This window comes from Melanotaenia boesemani, chromosome 8, assembly GCF_017639745.1.
Source record: "Melanotaenia boesemani isolate fMelBoe1 chromosome 8, fMelBoe1.pri, whole genome shotgun sequence".
NCBI lineage: Eukaryota > Metazoa > Chordata > Actinopteri > Atheriniformes > Melanotaeniidae > Melanotaenia > Melanotaenia boesemani.
The window spans coordinates 14,754,980-14,773,563 of NC_055689.1; the positions used below are offsets into that span (position 1 = coordinate 14,754,980).

At 38.9% G+C, this 18,584-nt stretch overlaps 2 protein-coding genes across 4 annotated transcripts; both read left to right on the top strand.

Moving 5' to 3' along the window:
* Nucleotides 1–8,910: 8,910 nt before the first annotated feature.
* LOC121643859 (C2 calcium-dependent domain-containing protein 4C-like) lies at nucleotides 8,911–11,823 on the top strand. Of its 3 annotated transcripts, XM_041991439.1 has the most exons (4): nucleotides 8,911–9,163; nucleotides 9,567–9,600; nucleotides 9,805–10,564; nucleotides 10,676–11,823. In XM_041991439.1, the coding sequence occupies exons 3-4, from the start codon at nucleotides 9,836–9,838 to the stop codon at nucleotides 11,225–11,227; spliced, it is 1,281 nt and encodes a 426-aa protein (XP_041847373.1). In that variant the 5' UTR covers nucleotides 8,911–9,163; nucleotides 9,567–9,600; nucleotides 9,805–9,835; the 3' UTR covers nucleotides 11,228–11,823. The 3 variants fall into 3 exon arrangements, with proteins under 3 accessions (XP_041847373.1, XP_041847374.1, XP_041847372.1); XM_041991440.1 differs by lacking the exon at nucleotides 9,567–9,600; XM_041991438.1 differs by lacking the exons at nucleotides 8,911–9,163; nucleotides 9,567–9,600 and having other exon boundaries at nucleotides 9,647–10,564.
* A 4,122-nt stretch (nucleotides 11,824–15,945) lies between these two features.
* Nucleotides 15,946–18,302, top strand: fem1a (fem-1 homolog a). The gene has a single exon (XM_041993150.1). It carries the CDS (start codon nucleotides 16,118–16,120, stop codon nucleotides 17,969–17,971), a length of 1,854 nt encoding a protein of 617 aa, XP_041849084.1. The 5' UTR covers nucleotides 15,946–16,117; the 3' UTR covers nucleotides 17,972–18,302.
* Nucleotides 18,303–18,584: the final 282 nt, after the last annotated feature.

Consider the following 18,584-nt stretch of genomic DNA (forward strand, 5'->3'; position numbering starts at 1 on the left):
TGTTGTTATCTCTGAAGTTTGTCAAGTAGTTTAATGTTGAACTGTAACCAAACTAAAGCTGAGAATAATAATTAAAGTATGCTTAAAACAGCTGAAAGTAGTGAAATCCTAAAATTACCTAAAAATGTCCACACATATCAAACTATGACTTTTTGTTAAAGGTTTTTCATTCCTTGACGTCTAGTTTGATGCCCCAAAAATGGATGTTTTGTTATCTAATACTTATTTAATAAAGTGACAAAAATGTGTGTCTACCACACCAACTGCAGCTCAGTCTCCCCGGAAACTTAATCCATCCATTTTCTATACCGCTTATTTCAATTCAGAGATGCAGGGAAACTGAAGCCTATCCCAGCAATTAGCAGGGTACACCCTGGACAGGTCACCAGTCCATCGCAGGGCCAACACAGAGAGACAAACAACCACACACGCTCACTCCTACGGAGAATTTAGAGTGACCAATTAACCTTACATGTATGTCTTTGGACAGTAGGAGGAAGCTGGAGTACCTGGAGAGAACCCATGTATACACGGGGAGAACATGCTAACTCCACACAGAAAGGCCACCATTCGACCCTCCCAGCAAGACTCGAACCAGAGACCTTCTTGCTGTGGGGCCACAATGCTAACCACCACACCATCGTGCACCTTTCCTTGGAAACTGAAATGGAAAAAATGTGCAAAAAGCAGTAGTTTTACAACTTACATTTCCTATACATAGCAGTTTAAAAACCCATGAATAAAAATTGTGAGACAGCATTTGATAAGCAGCGGGGTATAGTGTTACATGATGGGAACTGCAGTCCATGTGTTTAGAACTGCTTAGTCTGTGACACTGGATTATGGATTTCCAACTCCAGCCATGTATTTTATATTGAAAACTAATCACACAAAGTAATTCTCATCCCAGCCTTGGTCACCTAACTATAACTATCAGCAAATGAGAGCAAAGTAGAAAGGTAAAAGGACTACTTGTGTGGTAAGGGATTTAAAACAGCTAAATCCAAGATGATGGTCAGGGATTAAAGCCACTCACCAACTCCTCTTTTCATGGAATTTCTGTACTGTTGACATTGTTATGTCAGAATCAGCAATGTACTAACATGCCAAATTTAAAGCTGAATTGCAGCACAGAACTGCAGAAGGAAAATGTTGGAAAATGTAGGCGTTGTACAACTATTGAGAAGTTGTAACATATTTCTGAGTGGATTAGCATATATATTTGATCAGTCATGAGGTTGTGTTTCTTATTTCCATTCTGTTGCCATTTCAGTAGTGCCAGCATGTAATTTCAGCACATTGTTTAAGTTATTTTTGTGAAATCAGTTTGACTCTGATTTCAGTCAGACAGAAGAAATATTTTATCTGATAATGATCTAAACACTGCATGTAAAACATTCTATAGAAAGAGCAATACTATTGATAAAAATGTGTCTTCAGAGCAAAGAGAAACAAAACTACAGAACTTTTTACAAGAGCTGATAAGTCAGATAAAGAGAAAAAAAAGAAGTAGTTAAACACCAACAGGATAAAACTATCCTGTGTTTGACACCCCCTTTTTCCCTGCTCATGGTAAAGCCTGATGTCTACACCATCCACAATGCAGCTTTTTAACAGCTCAGTTGCAAAATGCACACATTTTTTTTTTTTTTTAGAAACAACGTTTTCATGCTCAGAGAAATATCATGAATCTGTTTTGGATTGAATTGTGGTAGTACTTTGGTGATCTGCACTGTCAGCTCACAGCAAAATGGTTTGGAGAATTACAGTTTCTCCTGTACCTGCAAGCTTTTCTACATGTTTGATCATGTTTCCTCTCACAATCCAAAAACATGCATGTAAAATCTGAATTTGCCATATACCTTTAAGCAAGCATTACTGTTTGTGTCCGGGATTCTAACAAGATGATCACAAAGACACAGCAATCAAAATGAGTGAAGACAGTATTTGTTTTGTTTTTCCAAATACATATGGTATATATAAGTTGCTTTCAGGAAAACAAAACATTGGTGTGGGAAATGTAGATACAGTGAAAATGTAACTCATAAAACTATGGAACTGAAGAGCTAAAAAAAAAAAAAAAAAAGCCCGGAGCATTAAAATGTGGAGGCAATAATCCTTTTGACATTTCATTTGACATTTACTTTAAGTTTCCAGCACTGTTTCCCAGATGAGAATTCAACCTCCATCACTGACTATGCAAGTAATGAGTACTGAAATCAATAGATTCTTTTGCTCCCGTTGTACATCTGGCACACTGTCAGAAAAAAATAAATAAATAAAAAGCCTAAAAGGAACAGATAGAGCTGCTATTTTCTCTGTGATGTGGGACCAATTGCTGCCTATCAGGCCAATAATAATGACAGCCAAATAACATTCAATAGTGAGTACATCATAATGAAGGCAATGCTGCTGAAATGTGTGGGTGGACTTTTACATTGCTGCTATTTTGCCTTATGTCCTGCTTTGAGACTACATTTGTTCCACTATGATAAATAGATTCAAATGAATCTTTATTTTTCTTCAGTTTTCATGTATCAGCCAGTGACATCAGTGGGTGACAGGTATAAAATTCATTTTACACATGTTGCTGTTTAAAAACTGAATGAAACAGTCACTAAGATATAAACAGTCACAGTGTCTGAAATCAGATGTTGCAACACTGTTCAGCCCCTGTTATTTAGCTACTCACATTGTCTCTGACTAATTTTTAAATAGTGGCCAATCTCATAAGGCTTTTTAATTAGTATAACAATAAGTTCTGTTTTGGAGCAATAATAGTGGTTGATAAAGGCCACATGCTGCCATGCTGATATTCACTGTGGTACTTGAACATCTCATTTTAGCACATACAAGGTAACACTACAATATCTCAATGATGTGGCATGTAGGTGGTCATTACCAAATGCTCTCCTTCCTTGGTTTTACAGAATGCAAAATTTGCTTCATTTTGTAATAAGGGTGCAAATCATGTGGTAATCCTTAGTTAATGTATGGCTCAAGATGCATCATGAATTCTGGTCCTCACCAAGAAATAATCATAATCTCTGTGGATTTATGTGATTACATCAAACTTAATGGATCAGAACTTTGTGTTAAGTGAATGTTAATTAAATGTATCTTCATCCATTAAATGATATGCCACCAATCAAGCTGGTTTTCAAACAAAGGGGAAAATAAAACAAAAGAAATGCCTTACATTGTGGCTTCTATGGGAATCTAATCTTCTCTAATCTTCTTTTGAATCTAAGCTTGTTTTCTGTAGGCTATTTTTAGTCATAAATACCTATAAAAAATGCTTCTAATGTTTGATTAGATTTAATAGCTTCATGTTTTAGTTTATGAAATAGTTGTAAATTTATTTTTTCCTATGAAGAATTATTTATTGCTGCACGGTGGTGTGGTGGTTAGCACCGCAGCCTCACAGCAAGAAGGTCGCCGGTTCGAATCTCGGCTGGGGGGAGGTTCGAACCTTGAGGGTGGTGGCCTTTCTGTGTGGAGTTTGCATGTTCTCCCCGTGTCTGCGTGGGTTCTCTCCGGGTTCTCCGGCTTCCTCCCACCGTCCAAAGACATGCATGTTAGGTTAATTGGACACTCTAAATTCTCCGTAGGAGTGAGTGTGTGTGTGAATGGTTGTTTGTCTCTATCTGTGTTGGCCCTGCGACAGACTGGTGACCTGTCCAGGGTGTACCCTGCCTCTCACCTGTTAAAATGCTGGGATAGGCTCCAGCTCACCCGCGACCCGAAATGGAATAAGCGGTCAAGATAATGGATGGATGGATGGAATTATTTATTGAAGACATGTACCTGAAGGGATAACTTGACCAGCAAATCTTGAAGTAATACTACATAAGTTTTCGTCCTTAAAAATCTGTGCTTTAGACTAATTTTGAAATGAAAATTTTGCATGTTATTGCCCTGCAGCATCCCAGCATTAAGAGATTGCATTACTTTGTGTTCCAGCCAAAAGCATCACATCACAGCTGGGTTTTGCTTTATGCCACCACGTCACTTAACAACTGGATATCAACACATTGCCCATTTTGGATTCAGCAAAGAACCCCAACAGGATATTTACAGAGAAGGTGAGGAAAAGAAGGAGAAAAAGTGACAGAGCAAGAACTGAAACAAGAGTCAACATCAGAATGGCTTTTATTGGCTGAGGAGAGCTCAGAGAGGCGACAGGATACAAGATGAAAGCTGAATTAGCCGTTGTTGAGGGGCACCAAAGTGTGAAAATCTACCAAAGTTCAGTAATGCTGCTTAAAGAAAAAAATTACAGCAACTAATCACATCAAGATATCTTGAAAAGATTAACACCCAACTAAGTTTTTCTCAAAGGCCTGTAGTTAGTTTGTTTCATTAAACAGGAAAAATGGGGACAAGCAGCTTGTTAATAAGCAGATCTTATCTGTCATCACATAATTAGATTTGTAACATTTAAACCTGAGTTCAGTTTGTCCAAAATTGTAGGTTTCAATGTCAGGATGAGGATCAACATCCTAATTCAGCCCAGTGTATTGATTCTTTTTCTCTGTATTCCTCTATATTCCCATTTCAATCTTTACCCTTCTTTGCACACACACAGAGTTCCTTATGAAATGATCTACCTTCACATTCTCAACACTGTGCACGATGTGTCCATGCTTAATAAAAACATTAAGTCAATTATATGAAAATGTAAATGCATGGATTTTCTTCAGACTATTTTGTCAAAATGAAGGAAAAATACCTTCACATGACTCAAGAGTTTATTCTTTCAGTCTGCAGCTAAACCAGTGAGTAAAATGGTGAACATATTTGTATTTTGTGACATTTTTTTTTTTTCATTAAATGAATTTTCACAGCATTCAGGCAGAAATTGACATTGCTATCCCTATTAGCTGGAAGACTTTGACAAGTTGGACCTGCTAGAAGATAAACCAGTATCAGCTGGTGATCTCTGAGTATTGTTTAAAAATTTCCTGGCAATGCATCCCATAGTTGTTGGCAAAGTTGATTCATTAGGCAAGTGATAAATTAACAAACCAGAAAGATGCAAAGAAAATCTCCAAACTGGTGACACTTTTTTACAAAAGATAAGAGGATAACAAGATAAACAGTATGTAAATTAAACAATCAACATCAACATCAGATATAGCAAGAAATGAGGAGAATTATATATTTACTGCAGAGAAACTTATGTCATTTCAGTTGTGATATAGTATATAACTGGTGACTGGATCAGATGTTGGTCAGCGAAAATGATGTGAAAGTGTTGATGTGATCATTGCCTACAGCACAGGCTTAATTGGGGCCAGAAATGATGTGTGCCATCCTGCAGGTTGGGTTGGACAGATCCTGAAGAATCAGATATGTGTGCAAGACCTTGTTATTCACACAGGCACAGCAGTATTGGCCCAATTAAAACTGGCAGAATCAGAAACCCCAGCTTATGTGTTTTTTACATACACACATATTTATATATCAGAAATAGCTGGGTTTGTTGTGTTTTTGTCATTTGTGTAAAAGATGTTTTCATAATAAACACAGGAATAAATTCATGACCTTGTCCAGTTAGTTTACTTTTGCAAAATTATAGAATGTTTGGATTTATATGGATATGATGTGCAAACTGTAGTTAAACAACTTAGACTTAACAGATCTGCTTTAGACCTTAATTTGCCACGGTTTTGTTAAATTAAATAAAGAAAATTATTTAAAGAAAAAAAAAAGAAAAAGAAAAGAAAAGAAAATAACGACTGAACTCTCAGCACTGGCTGAACAAGTGTATGGTAATATCACTGTAAGTATACCAAAACAAAAAGCCTCAGTGGATGCCCTTTCTTTGTTTTTCTACGAGCAATGTTCTATGAAATGTTCAGTATTGGCTTTGCTAATGAGTGTTTGCTGTTGAACTGAATGGATGCTGGTTTGAGCCCTAAACTTCTTCATGCTCATGTTGAAGTGTCCTTGGGAAAGCTACTAAACCCCACATCAGTGTTTCTCATTTGTACGCTGCTTTAGATAAAACATCAGCTAAATTATTGTAAAAATTTTACCATTTAAAATACTACTCTTCTATATAAAATTTGTGCGGTAAATCAATAACCATATAAAGAATTTCATATTTTATTTTTCTCATTTTTTTTTATAAAACCTAACTGTTGAGCCTTCGTTGTACAGTGGCCTGGAAACCTTGAGATGAAACAATTAAAAAAAGTAAAAAAAAACAAAAAAAAACAAAAAGTATGTTTTTGAAGTGAAATATGAAATGAGTTTAGTTGTAATGTTTTTCATAGATGTCTTTTTTGTGTAAGTGTATTGTGTTTTCTGTTTTTTACTGTTAGATTTTGTTACATGCTCCTGTTGCACAGAGAGTTTTATTATGTTAGGATTTATTTTTTAATATATGTTTTTCTTTTTTTCTTTGTTGTAAGTTTTGCTGCTGTTTTGTGATTGAAGTTGAGTTTTTCACCATAAAACAGTCTAATTAGTTAATGAATGTCCCTTGTTATTTTCTATGCACGGATTTTATGGCTTAAATGTTTATGGAAAAAGAAAAGAGAGAGAGGGAGAGAGAGAGAATTGTGAATGCAGCTGCATGCACACAGTTTGGAAAGATTTCCAGATTGGAAAGTAAGAATGTAATGACCTTTATTTTATATAATCAGACTGAGTGACTGACTGCTGCTGTTAAAACCAACTGTGGTGATGCCTGCTGTGAACCACCCTGCCATAATTTGCATAAAAAAAGACAATGTTTATAAGTAAAATTCGGAGCTCTTAAAAATGACTGGGGAGACCCTTCAAGACTGATGACTGTTTCCCTGTTTTGAGGGTTCTTTAACAACTACACCCCAACAAGCATATTCAGATAAAGAATAGTTTGTGACCTGTCAGAAAAAATATGCATCAAGTATGATACATTAGGCATTAAAAGGTTAAATTTATACAATATTGTCTATTTTCATAAACTGAAAAATACCTCTATCAATAAAACATTCTGTATAACTTGATATACTGAGAGCATGTCTGTTGTCTTTTTGCTTTATGAATTAAGTATTATTGTTTGATATAAAGCAATCCAGCTCTAGTTTCCTGCTTGTTGAGTGAATAAACATGAATAAATAATCTAAATTATATGAAAACTGAGAACCAAGCAGATCAGAACGTAGAGGCAAGGAGAAATAAGCATGTTTTTTCTTACCCTTTAATAAATATATACAGAGATTTAATAACATTAAGTATAAATGTTGGACATTTTTCTTAAATACCTCAGATGACTGTAGACCAGAAATATTACTTTCAATTTCAGTTGGTCCTGTAAGATGTCGTCACATTTGTTGGCCATTTTTGAAACTCTGCAGAACATTGACTGGTCCAACTGACTCCTACGAGATGGCTGCTCATACCATGACAGATCCACCTCCATGTTTAACACCTGGCAATAAACTATGTGGGTTGAATACTTTTGTACTTTTTTTTCAAGAGAATCTGGCCCAGATTTTAAACAGGATGTTTACTTCTCCCTACAGATTATTTACACACTTCAAAATGTTTGTTTTTGCTTATTAGCTTCCATATTATGAAAATTAGCAGGTTTGCGATCAGAACTACCATCAAGTGCATATCTGAGATGCTTTTATGGAGACTCACAGCTCAGAGAAACAAAGCAGAAGTGTTTATGATAAACACTAACAAGACTTAAATCATCTTACAAATACATTTTAGTAAACTACAATTTCATTGCCTCCTTATATAGCAGTATATTTTATATATGTTCAGAAATACAATCAATTAGGGCAAATAGAGCTGAGACAGTACAAAGGATTCTGCTTTGCTTTTCCTCAGTTCTCTGATTGATCATTGAATCTGAAGAATAGTCCGAAAATGCTTAAAATAGCCCAATCAAGCCCACTCTCTACGTTTGGCTTTTAGTGTTCTGTTATGTAAGAGAAAAATCCTCAGAGTTAAGAGCTGCTATAATGATTAAGATTTATACTTTAGAAATGATCGAAGTAATCCATATGTAAACAAAAGAGAGCATCCTTATGTTTATTTTGGTCAGTTGATGATTTAAGCAACAAGTTGTTTCAGCTCTACCTGCCATATTAGAAAAAAAAATCCTCTCTCTTGTGTGTGGTGACTTAAAGACCTCATTTGATGTGCAGTTTTCAGATCAGCAGGGAGACTGTTTCAGAGTTTACAACCAAACTACAGAAAGGATCTTTGCTCCAGGTCTTTGTCAGAGTTTTTCATAGAGAACAGCATGTTGTGTGGATCTAAGGCTTCTGGGACACACTCTGGCACCATGTTCCATTTAGCAGCATGATGGGAAGCTTTATAGTAGTCAAAGTGGGATTTTACAGTAAAAAAAATCCAAACATTGTCAGGAAGCAGTTGTGGGGACTTCAAAAGTGGTTTAATATGAAATCCCTTTTTCTCAGTTGCAATAAATTACAGTGAGTGAAGATGAAGCTGAGAGCAATGCTGTGTAGAAAAATGTGAGATACAGTTGAAACAGATACCCACATGCAGCCATCACCACGTAATTTGTGCTCATGAAAAAAATGCTCCTGCTTTCATTTAATGTGAAAATTCTTTTGTGCATCAAGACAGAAGCTTCTGAGGAATTGTTACTGATAATGAGTGCAGATGGTGAGTAAAAGCGCAGCATATTGTCTCTCTACATTATAACCAGTTTACCACCAGGAAATCCAATTAAGGCGTCTGCATGTTTGCATCTTTGTAACTTGTCAGATCTGCTCTGCACTCTTTGACAATGCGTAAGAGAATGGCTGTCACCTGAACGCCAAATGCAATCAAAGTGATTTTCTCTCTCTCTTACTCTCTCTCTAAAATGAGATGAGATAGCAGCTAATAAATCCCCCCCACACCCCACGTCGCGCGTGCTTGCGCAGGGAACTGTTTTATGGTAAATATCTAGGGAAGGTTTCACAACCTTCTCATTGGCTCAGAAGTCAGGGACCCCTTGGTATATAAAGCGAGAGTGCCAACCCCCTTCCCGCTGGCGAGTGTTGAGAATCACACTTCAACTGTCGGGAAAACACATTTTACGCCTGGAGAGTTTGGAGAGACTGCTGCGAGCGCATCTCCTCCTCTTTTTTTTTCTTTTTTCAGTTTTTTTTTTTTTTTTAAGGAAGAGTTTAACAGCCAACAGGTGGGTTTTTTTTATTGCAAAAGAAAAGTATAACTAAGACACTTGTGGCTTTATTTGGAAATTAAGAAAAAAGTTATTAACATTTATATTTGTTCGATTATGCTAAATATTTAAGTGGTGTAATTAGAATAAAAATTACTTAAATTGAATTATTCATGCAAAGAGTAGTGGGTTTGGCTCGGTATATAACGCCGAATTTGTCTGAGATACAAATCTTAATGGTGCTTGTGTGAACTGGTTAAATGAGTGCTCTTGGTAAGATTTAATTTAATCTTATTGTGTTTGCAATGTTCTCCTTTTTAATTACGGTGCTCTTCGCAGATGCTTATACTTTGAAAGATTTGTGAGAGAAACGTGGGTGCTTGTTTTAGTGTTTACTCCACTGATTTTATTAACTCCACAGTTCAAGAGGATGCTTTTCCACTGAGATGCAACAGGCAAGTTTTTTCTTCTTCTTCTTCTTCTTCTTCTTTTACAGGGAATAAAGAGAGAGAGCGAGAGAGAGAGAGAGAGAGAGAGAGAGAGAGAGAGAGAGAGAGAAACAGTTTAACCGCAACAGTAAGGTGTAATTCTATTGTTTTTGTCTGTCTTGTCTTGTGGATGTGGTGCTTTCTCTTTGTATATCACTTTTCTGTTGACAGAGAAACTGTGAGTTGAGGCGTCTGAGTGGGCATGTGGTTACTGGAGAAGCTCCGCAGCTCCGTGGAGAGCAGTGGAGCACATTCCCAGCCCCCACAGACAGTAGAGGCCATTCCAGTCTCTGTTTATGCCAATGTACTCACTCCAGAAAGGATCCCTGATTTTTTCATCCCACCCAAACTTATTTGCTGCCCACCAGAGGAGTCTCCCAGCCCAGAACTTCAGCACTGCTCCACTCTAAGACCCTCCTCCTCCGACCACGCAATCTGCAGCAAGAGTCCCAGAGCTCGGAGCAACAAAAACCCCTCCAGCCCTCGCCTTTTTGCCCGCAACCTCCAGAAGTCAGCCAACCGTCACATTATCCAGATAGAGAGTGCTGATGAGCCAGGTGCTGGGTCTGTGGACAAGGCGGGTGTTGTCAACACCAATGCTGACCCCCAGTCACAGACTGCAATGTCCCTGCCATATGTCCCCAAGGCTCAAACCTCCTACGGCTTTTCCACACTGGTGGAGTCTCCTCATACAAGACGCAAGGAGAGTCTGTTCCACAGTGACCCCAGCAGTCCTCTCACATCTCCAAACTCCCAGAGGCGCTCCCAAGGGGGGACTCTGTTGGCTCCGGCTGACCCCAACCCCTACCGCTATTTCAGTGGAGGAGAGAGTGACACCTGCTCCTCAGCTGAATCATCCCCATTTAACTCCCCTCTCCTGTCCAGATCAGCCTCCCTTCTTCGCTCTATCACCCAGGAGACACAAGCCAAGGTGAGCACTTCTGTTTCCACATTTTTAAATTGAGACTGAATTTGTTTTGTTATCTTCAACATGAGGCTTCTGTCTGTATATTTGCCTACTGCTTTTACTTTCTGCCTCAAGGTGTCCCGTGCCAAACGCTCCTTGGCACGCCACAGTTCTGTCTCCACTGATGATTGCAGCTCAGCAGACAACAGCCCCAACATGCAGCGGCGCCGCACGCGCTGCCCTCCCTCTCCTGCCTTCCGCGGAATTAAGACCAGCGGCACAAAAGGCACAGCATCAGATCTCCTGCAGCGTGAGCACACTGTCAATCTCCACAAGGGGGGGACACTGAGGCTAAGCACTCACTACGACCCGGAGGCAGCTCGGCTGAGGGTGCGTGTGCTCATAGCTGAGGCCCTTTATGACAGGCAGACGGACCTCAAAAGCATCAACTGCTGCGTTGCACTCTACCTGAATCCCGGTAAACAGCAGAAACAAAGGAGCACCATCATCAAGAATAGCAGGAATCCGGTTTTCAATGAGGACTTTTTCTTTGACGCACTGCCCCAGGCACAAGTAAAAAGTCTGGCCATGAAGATAAAGGTTGTGAACAAAGGAACCAGTCTGAAGAGAGATGTGCTTCTAGGAGAAAGGGAGGTGCTGCTCAGTGAGCTGCTTGCAGGCCTCTAGAGAGGCCTTGTCAAGACTCAGGTGAAAGCCAGTAGCTCCCACAGCTTAAAGGGCCCCCTTCTTCTCAGCGACCTTTTAATCCCCCTTCACAAACCTGACACACTGGACAAGAGGACGCATACTGATGACAAGGAAGTCGCATCATGCACCCTGTGTTTTGCATGTTAATGAATTCCAAGTTTTCTCAAGCCGTTATTCCTGTTTGTCCACTTTAATCAAAAGCAAGTCACCATATGTGCTTACTAATATATAAGCAATGTGAACAGTGGAGCTGTGGTCTTTGTTTGTGTATTTCTGTTGAAGCGTTGAGTTCCAGATGTTGTAACCCTTTCTGATGAGCATTGTGATATGGCTGAGCATCAAATAAACTGTTTGGCTCTAAAAAATCTTGTCTAACTTGAAGCTGTATTTTTGTAATAAATAATAAATAATAACTAAATAATAACCCATATAAGTTGCATGTAACTGTGAGAAAATTAAAATACCTTTGTAAAAATGAAATATTTTATGTTTAGAAATGGATTTTACCTGTCTGTGAATGTATTTTATTATGACTGATGTAATGTAAACTTCTGAACTTGTGAATAAACAGGACAAAAAAATGCTAATGTCCTTTTTTTATTTGTGGTTGTATTTGGTTTGGTCTTGTAGTCAAATAATTCCTCTGGATCACAAGAAAGCAATAAAAGTGATTAAAAAGTCCCATTTGCTCCTCAAGCTTTCCATTTGAGCAAATAATTTGAAGGCTGAGTCCTCTGAGATTAAAAACTGAGAAAAAAAACCGGGTGTCATTTAGTGGTTCTCCGCACTCATTATTGTCTCTCTGTGCATTCAAGCTCCCTGTTTAATTTTAAAACTACGCATCCAACTCAACTCATCCTCCAGTATGTTTGTAATAATTATTAATGATGGCAAGAGTGAGAATCATGGCTCAATGAGATGCACAGTCCCACTATGAAAAGAAGTATTTTTACTTAATAACTGCTGCTTGGGTTGGTAAATGATGATGTGTTTGTTTGTTTGCATAATATACAGTATATGCAGACAGCGGAGAGAATATTAAAGAAAATTATCCAAACGTGGAACATATGCCTCCTCTGCTGGTCAAATAGTACAATGACAGACAAGTATGCCTCAAAATATGAATGAAATTAAAGAATTAAATCAGTTCATTGGTATCTTTGAAACTATTTGGTGATCTGCCCCGACTGCCATCTCTAGAGAGAGAGAGGGGGGGGGGCTTATGCCCGGCCAACTCTATTAACTTCTGAAGTACTGAAATAAGTCTCAACAAGCACCCATTTGGGATACATTCATCTGTAAGCCTAAAGGAGATTAATTTCCCTCAGAACTGAGAGCAAAGCGATAAAGCTGGTGAAGAAAAATTGAGCAATTATGTCTGTGGATGTGGTAGAGCTTTATGAGGCGAATTACCCAAAAGTAGAAGTTTGTAACCTCTGGACTGAGAAATATGGATTTAGTTCAAATTAATTAAATTAAATGCAGATAAAGGGTTTTATTTATTTATTTTTAATATTTGTAGGAAAAAATTGTTTTTCAATGTTCCAGCTGGCAAACAAAAGGAGAAGCGAAGCAGCCTCAGCTATATTTTTTGTACTTAAGTGACTGCTGGCTAAATGTGGTTATATTTGTTGGCAGGCACAAACCAATCAGGGTGACTAAAACAAAAGAAAAATAGAAAGAATTGATTTGGTTATAACTCTCAACAAAGAGCTACAGTTCTATGGAGATCTGTTTTAAAAGATCTGTCATTTCTGAATAAATGTGACGCATGGGACATATTTATTTAAGGGTACGAGGTAAAATTTTCATTTTTATAAAAAACTCATTTCGATCATGTCATCTCCATATTTGACTTGGATGCAGATCCTGCATCCTTTGCTAGTCAATCTCGAGAGCTTGGTGGTGTGGTGATAAATCTGCCCCTGATGTTAAGCACAAGTGTATTTCATACCATGTTTTAAAAGAAGAACTAAAACTAACATCCAACTTGATCCTTGTGATTCTGTCTCGCGTTTACATCAGTGTTAAACATCAGAAACTAAGAATATTCTTATCCTGCCCTGCTAAAATCTCAACAAGCTACACACCCTAAATAAAGACGATGGGGATTTTAGCAGGTCAGGTCATGTACAGCTTCATGCATTTCAATGTTGATGTTTATATTCTGGCCACAGCCATTGTGCAGAGCACTGAGATATCCTTTAAGCTGTTAAACTCAGCCACATACATTTCCAGTTCATTTACACAAAGTGGTGTTAATGTGTGAGTTATTTGTTTTCCAGCAAGAATCAAAACTAAGATATTTTTCTGAGTAGTGCTGGTACCACAGGAAATGCACACTGCTGACATACATACACACACACACACACACACACAAACTTACTTAATAGTTAAAAAATATAAAGGCAAAACAAATGTCACAATTATTGGCACTATTTACTAATATTTGATACTAGAGCATTGGGCAATTTTTTTCATTTAACCTTTATTTAACCAGGATAGTCCCATTGAGATTAAAAACCTCTTTTCAAAGGGAGTCCTGGCCAAGAGGCAGTAAAAAACACAACCAATAAAACAAAAAACATTAATATAAATGATATCCAAAGAATGATATCCAATAAGTATTCATTGTAGAAGCATTTTGAGCATGTCTTACCATCTCTATTTACAGACACGTGTTCAATCACCTTTAAGTATGAAGTACATTTTGAGGTGACAGACTGTAAGGCAAGGCAAGGCAAGGCAGTTTGTTTGTATAGCACATTTCATGTACAGGACAAGTGCTTTACATAAAACAAAGACATTACAGATATTGAGAAATAGTAAAAGGCATCAACACATAATCACAATAAAATAATAAATTACATTAAAATGATTAAAAGCAAGATAAGTTAAAAAAGTTACTGTGCAGATTTCATGCATAGGCGCATGAGAAAAGAAATGTTTTTAACCTGGATTTAAAAATGTCTATATTTGGGGAAAGTTTAATCTCCACTGGCAGTTTGTTCCATTTGTTTGCAGCATAACAGCTAAATGCTGCTTCTCCATGTTTAGTCTGGACTCTGGTCTGGACTAGTTGACCAGAGTCTTTGGATCTAAGAGCTCTGCTAGGTTTATATTCTCTGAACATATCACAGATGTATTCTGGGCCTAAACCATTCTGGGATTTGTAAACAAGCAGAAGAGTTTTAGAATCTATTCTGTGACTGACTGGAAGTGAGTGTAAAGATTTCAAAACTGGTGTGATGTGTTTAGATCTCTTAGTCCTGGTTAAAACTCTAGCAGCAGCATTCTGGATAAGCTGCAGATGTTTAATGCTCTTTTTAGGAAGTCCTGTTAAAAGACCATTACAGTAATCCAGTCTACTGGAGGTGAATGCATGGATGAGTAAGACTTCAATCAGGACTCAATGTTGGCCTGTTTAAAATGCTCCACATTTTCTTCTTAAATCATTCTTGTGTGAAGTTGTATGTGCACTTCAAGGGGTTGGCCTGCAGAAAAATGATCAGCAGCCTCACCCAATTTTTCTGATGCAGTGTGATACATTTCACTTTAAAAAGCTGGATTTTTTTGTTTTTTCAAAGCAGCTCCACATTATAACAGAACCTCACCCATGTTATGCTGAATGTTGTTTTTTTTTTTTTGTTGTTGTTGTTTTTTTTTTAAATCTTATGAACTCTGTTTTGTAGCCCATGATCAAATTAATGCCCTCTATTTACCAAAAGCTCTGATTTGCTTTCCTAGGCCATTCCAGAAGAACCGTGATTAGATTTTTCGGACCAGCTTTTAGGTTTTAGTTTAAAGTATTATTTTTATTTATTTATTTTAAATACTGCTGTTGTGCAATCTTGGACATTTTCTTTTAAATATTCTTATTCAGAATAATAAGCACAATATTTGCCATTGAAAATACGGAATACTGAATTCTGTATGAAAGATTTTAGCACAGTTAATCCAGTGAACAAAATAGACTACCACCATATAGTATGAACAATGCTATAGGCAGACTATGGTGTAGCCATTTTGTCACCATTAATGTGATGTGACTGCATCCTCAAACAACTATTAATGCTCTCAGCAGAAGACGATGCCATTTGCTTACAATCCAGAAGGCCTCGCTGCATGTGTGGGAGAAGTTATTTTTATTTTTACTTACCCTGTAGCTGAAACTTATGACTTAATGAATAGCTAGTAGGGACTGTTTGAAGTTTTTCACTAACTGTTTTCATTTATGATAATACAATGAACTGCTAAGTTATTCAACTACTCAAAGAAAGAACCTCAACCATCCACTAAAAACCTGTCTCTGTAAGCTGTCACCAATAATAATAATAATAATAATAATAATAATAATAATAATAATATCATACTTGACAACCAGCAAAATGCAAAAGATAATATTTGTATATGTGTGTGTGAACCAGTAATGTCATGTATTGGGATTCATGTTACTTTATCTGAATATTATATTTGGATCATACATCAGCTGTTGACTGACCACCACAGTACCCCTTGTTAGCAGGAACAACCATAACAAACGAACCCATCAGCTGATAGGTGATTTAACTCGCAGGCTTTGTGGGTAATGTAGTTACTTAACGGTAGCATACTATCGTTCAAGGGACAAATGGCATTCCCGTGGAACTTCATTACCCACAATGCTTTGTTTAAATCGTAAACATAGATCTGTCAAACAACAGAAACGCCATCTTGACAGCAGCCTCAAAATGGCAGAGAGATGTGATCTCAAATCCGACTCCAAACTAAAATTCCTTAACTCTGTTATTTAAAACCAAATGTGCCATTTTTTCCTTAAACGGGAGGTTATGGGGCTGGTGTCCAGCGCTGTTGAACAGAGCCTGTAAAATGGATATAACCACGGTGGTTTTCAACGCGGCCAGAGATGGTAAGCTGAAACTTCTCCAGAAGTTGCTGAGCAACAAAACTCCCGAGGAGCTGGAGGCATTAGCAGAGGAGAAAACACAGGGAGGCACGGCTCTGTTGATAGCCTCTAGATACGGACATTTAGAGGTTGTAGATTACCTCCTTGAACATTGTAAAGCAAATGTGGAACTCGGGGGTTCAGTCAACTTTGACGGCGAAACCATCGAGGGGGCTCCGCCGCTGTGGGCGGCTTCGGCAGCCGGTCACCTCCCTGTGGTTAAGACCCTACTAAAACACGGTGCCTCGGTGAACAACGCAACTTTAACTAACTCAACTCCGCTCCGAGCCGCCTGCTTTGACGGCCATCTGGAGATAGTCCGCTACCTGGTGGAGCACAGAGCTGACATGGAGGTCGCAAACCGCCACGGTCACACCTGTCTCATGATCTCCTGCTACAAGGGCCATAAAGAAATAGCCAAGTTCCTTCTGGACCGCGGTGCTGATGTTAATAGAAAAAGCGTAAAAGGAAACACCGCTCTTCACGACTGTGCTGAATCAGGTAGTCTGGATATCATGAAGATGCTGCTAAAGTGCAATGCCCGCATGGAGAGGGATGGATATGGAATGACCCCACTCCTGGCTGCAAGTGTAACAGGTCACACCAACATCGTGGAGTATCTAGCCCACCAGCCTTTGACATCCAGAGAAGAGCGGATTGATGCACTTGAACTATTAGGGGCTACTTTTGTTGACAAAAAGCGTGATCTGCTGGGGGCCATGAGGTACTGGAGAAGAGCCATGGAGCTGAGGCAACCAGGTGACAAAGTGGAATCACTGGCCAAGCCTCCACCTGGTCCCCCCATCCCTGCTTATGGCTGTGCACAGGAGGTGAACACTGCAGAGGAACTTGAAGCTTTGATCACAGACCCTGATGAAATGAGGATGCAGGCTTTGTTGGTTCGTGAGCGCATCCTGGGGCCATCCCACCCAGACACCTCTTATTACATCCGCTACAGGGGAGCTGTTTACGCTGACTCAGGCAACTTTGAACGCTGTATCAGTCTGTGGAAATACGCTTTAGATATGCAACAAAGCAACTTGGATCCTCTCAGTCCCATGACAGCCTCCAGTTTCCTGTCTTTTGCAGAGCTTTTCTCTTTTGTGCTTCAGGACCGCGCCAAAGGCACTCTGTCGACCCGTGTCACCTTCCAGGATCTAATGACTGTGCTGGGGAAAAGCGTGAGGGAGGTGGAGAGAGCCGTGGCACAGAGAGATAACCCTCCAGAAGCCCCTCAGTTCACAAAAGCTCTCTCCATCATCCTCCATCTCATCTTCCTACTGGAGAAGCTTGATTGCAGCCCCGAACAGGAGCACCAAAAGAAGTACACCGTGTACCGGCTGCTAAAGCTAAACCCTCGAGGTCGGAATGGCTTCACTCCTCTTCACATGGCTGTAGACAAAGAAACCACATCTGTGGGCCGCTACCCTGTAGGCCGCTTCCCATCTCAGGCAGTGACTGCCCTGCTGTTAGAGTGTGGTGCAGACATCGATTCACGTGACTGTGAAAACAACACACCACTGCACATCGCTGCTAAAAATGGTTGTCCAGAGATTATGACACTACTTATGAAGGCCGGGGCTCACTTTGATGCCACAAATGCACAGAGGAAGACGGCTTACGAGCTGTTGGATGAGCACAGCAGCGGGCACACGGCCCTCTACCCGCTAAACTACATCACCCTTCAGTGCCTGGCAGCACGTGCTATTGAAAAGCACAGACTGCCTTACAGAGGACTAATATCTGAGGAGATGGAAGCTTTCATTGAGCTACACTGACTTCCCTGAAGTTTTTTTTAGTGATTTTTGGTTTCCACTGCTATTTATTGCTGGGTGAGACTTCCTTCAGCGAAAATGTAGAGTTACAGTATGACGGTGCCCGTGTAGGTTTGCTGGTTGATGTATGAGAGATGGGTTTAAATATTATTGGTACGAAGCATCTGATCAAAGTAGCCAGAGAACATGCATGAAAATGAAGTGTGAATATGGTAGCTCATGTGTTGTTTTCAAATCTTCATTAAAAAAGAAAGTGTTTTTAAACAAATTCAAACACCTATTGGCAAAAAAAAAAATGCCTGCTGTGTCTCTTTAATGCCACTGAGCTGTTTGAGTTACTGTGCCAAACATTTATTACTGACTATAAACTGATGGCAAAATTATTTTACATCTAAGAAAAAATATAGTAGTACCAGAGGATTGGTAACTCCATTTCTTTAATATTTCAGATTGTGATGCTCTTGTCAGTCTGTTGAAGTGTTACTTGAAAGGTTTTGAGACTGAGTGGAACCAGTCTGACTGTAGGACAGACAGGCACCATTATTTGGCTAACACTTCCCTCACTGGCTTTTCTAACCTATATAGTTTACATTTTTTCCAGTCAGAGGCATTGATT

Excerpts from the sequence above, each read along its gene's own strand:
- fem1a (XM_041993150.1), top strand. The coding sequence starts at position 16,118 with ATGGATATAACCACGGTGGTTTTCAACGCGGCCAGAGATGGTAAGCTG.
- LOC121643859 (XM_041991439.1), top strand. The coding sequence starts at position 9,836 with ATGTGGTTACTGGAGAAGCTCCGCAGCTCCGTGGAGAGCAGTGGAGCA. Across the intron at positions 10,565-10,675 it reads CCCAGGAGACACAAGCCAAG|GTGTCCCGTGCCAAACGCTC; the intron begins GTGAGCACTTCT and ends TTCTGCCTCAAG.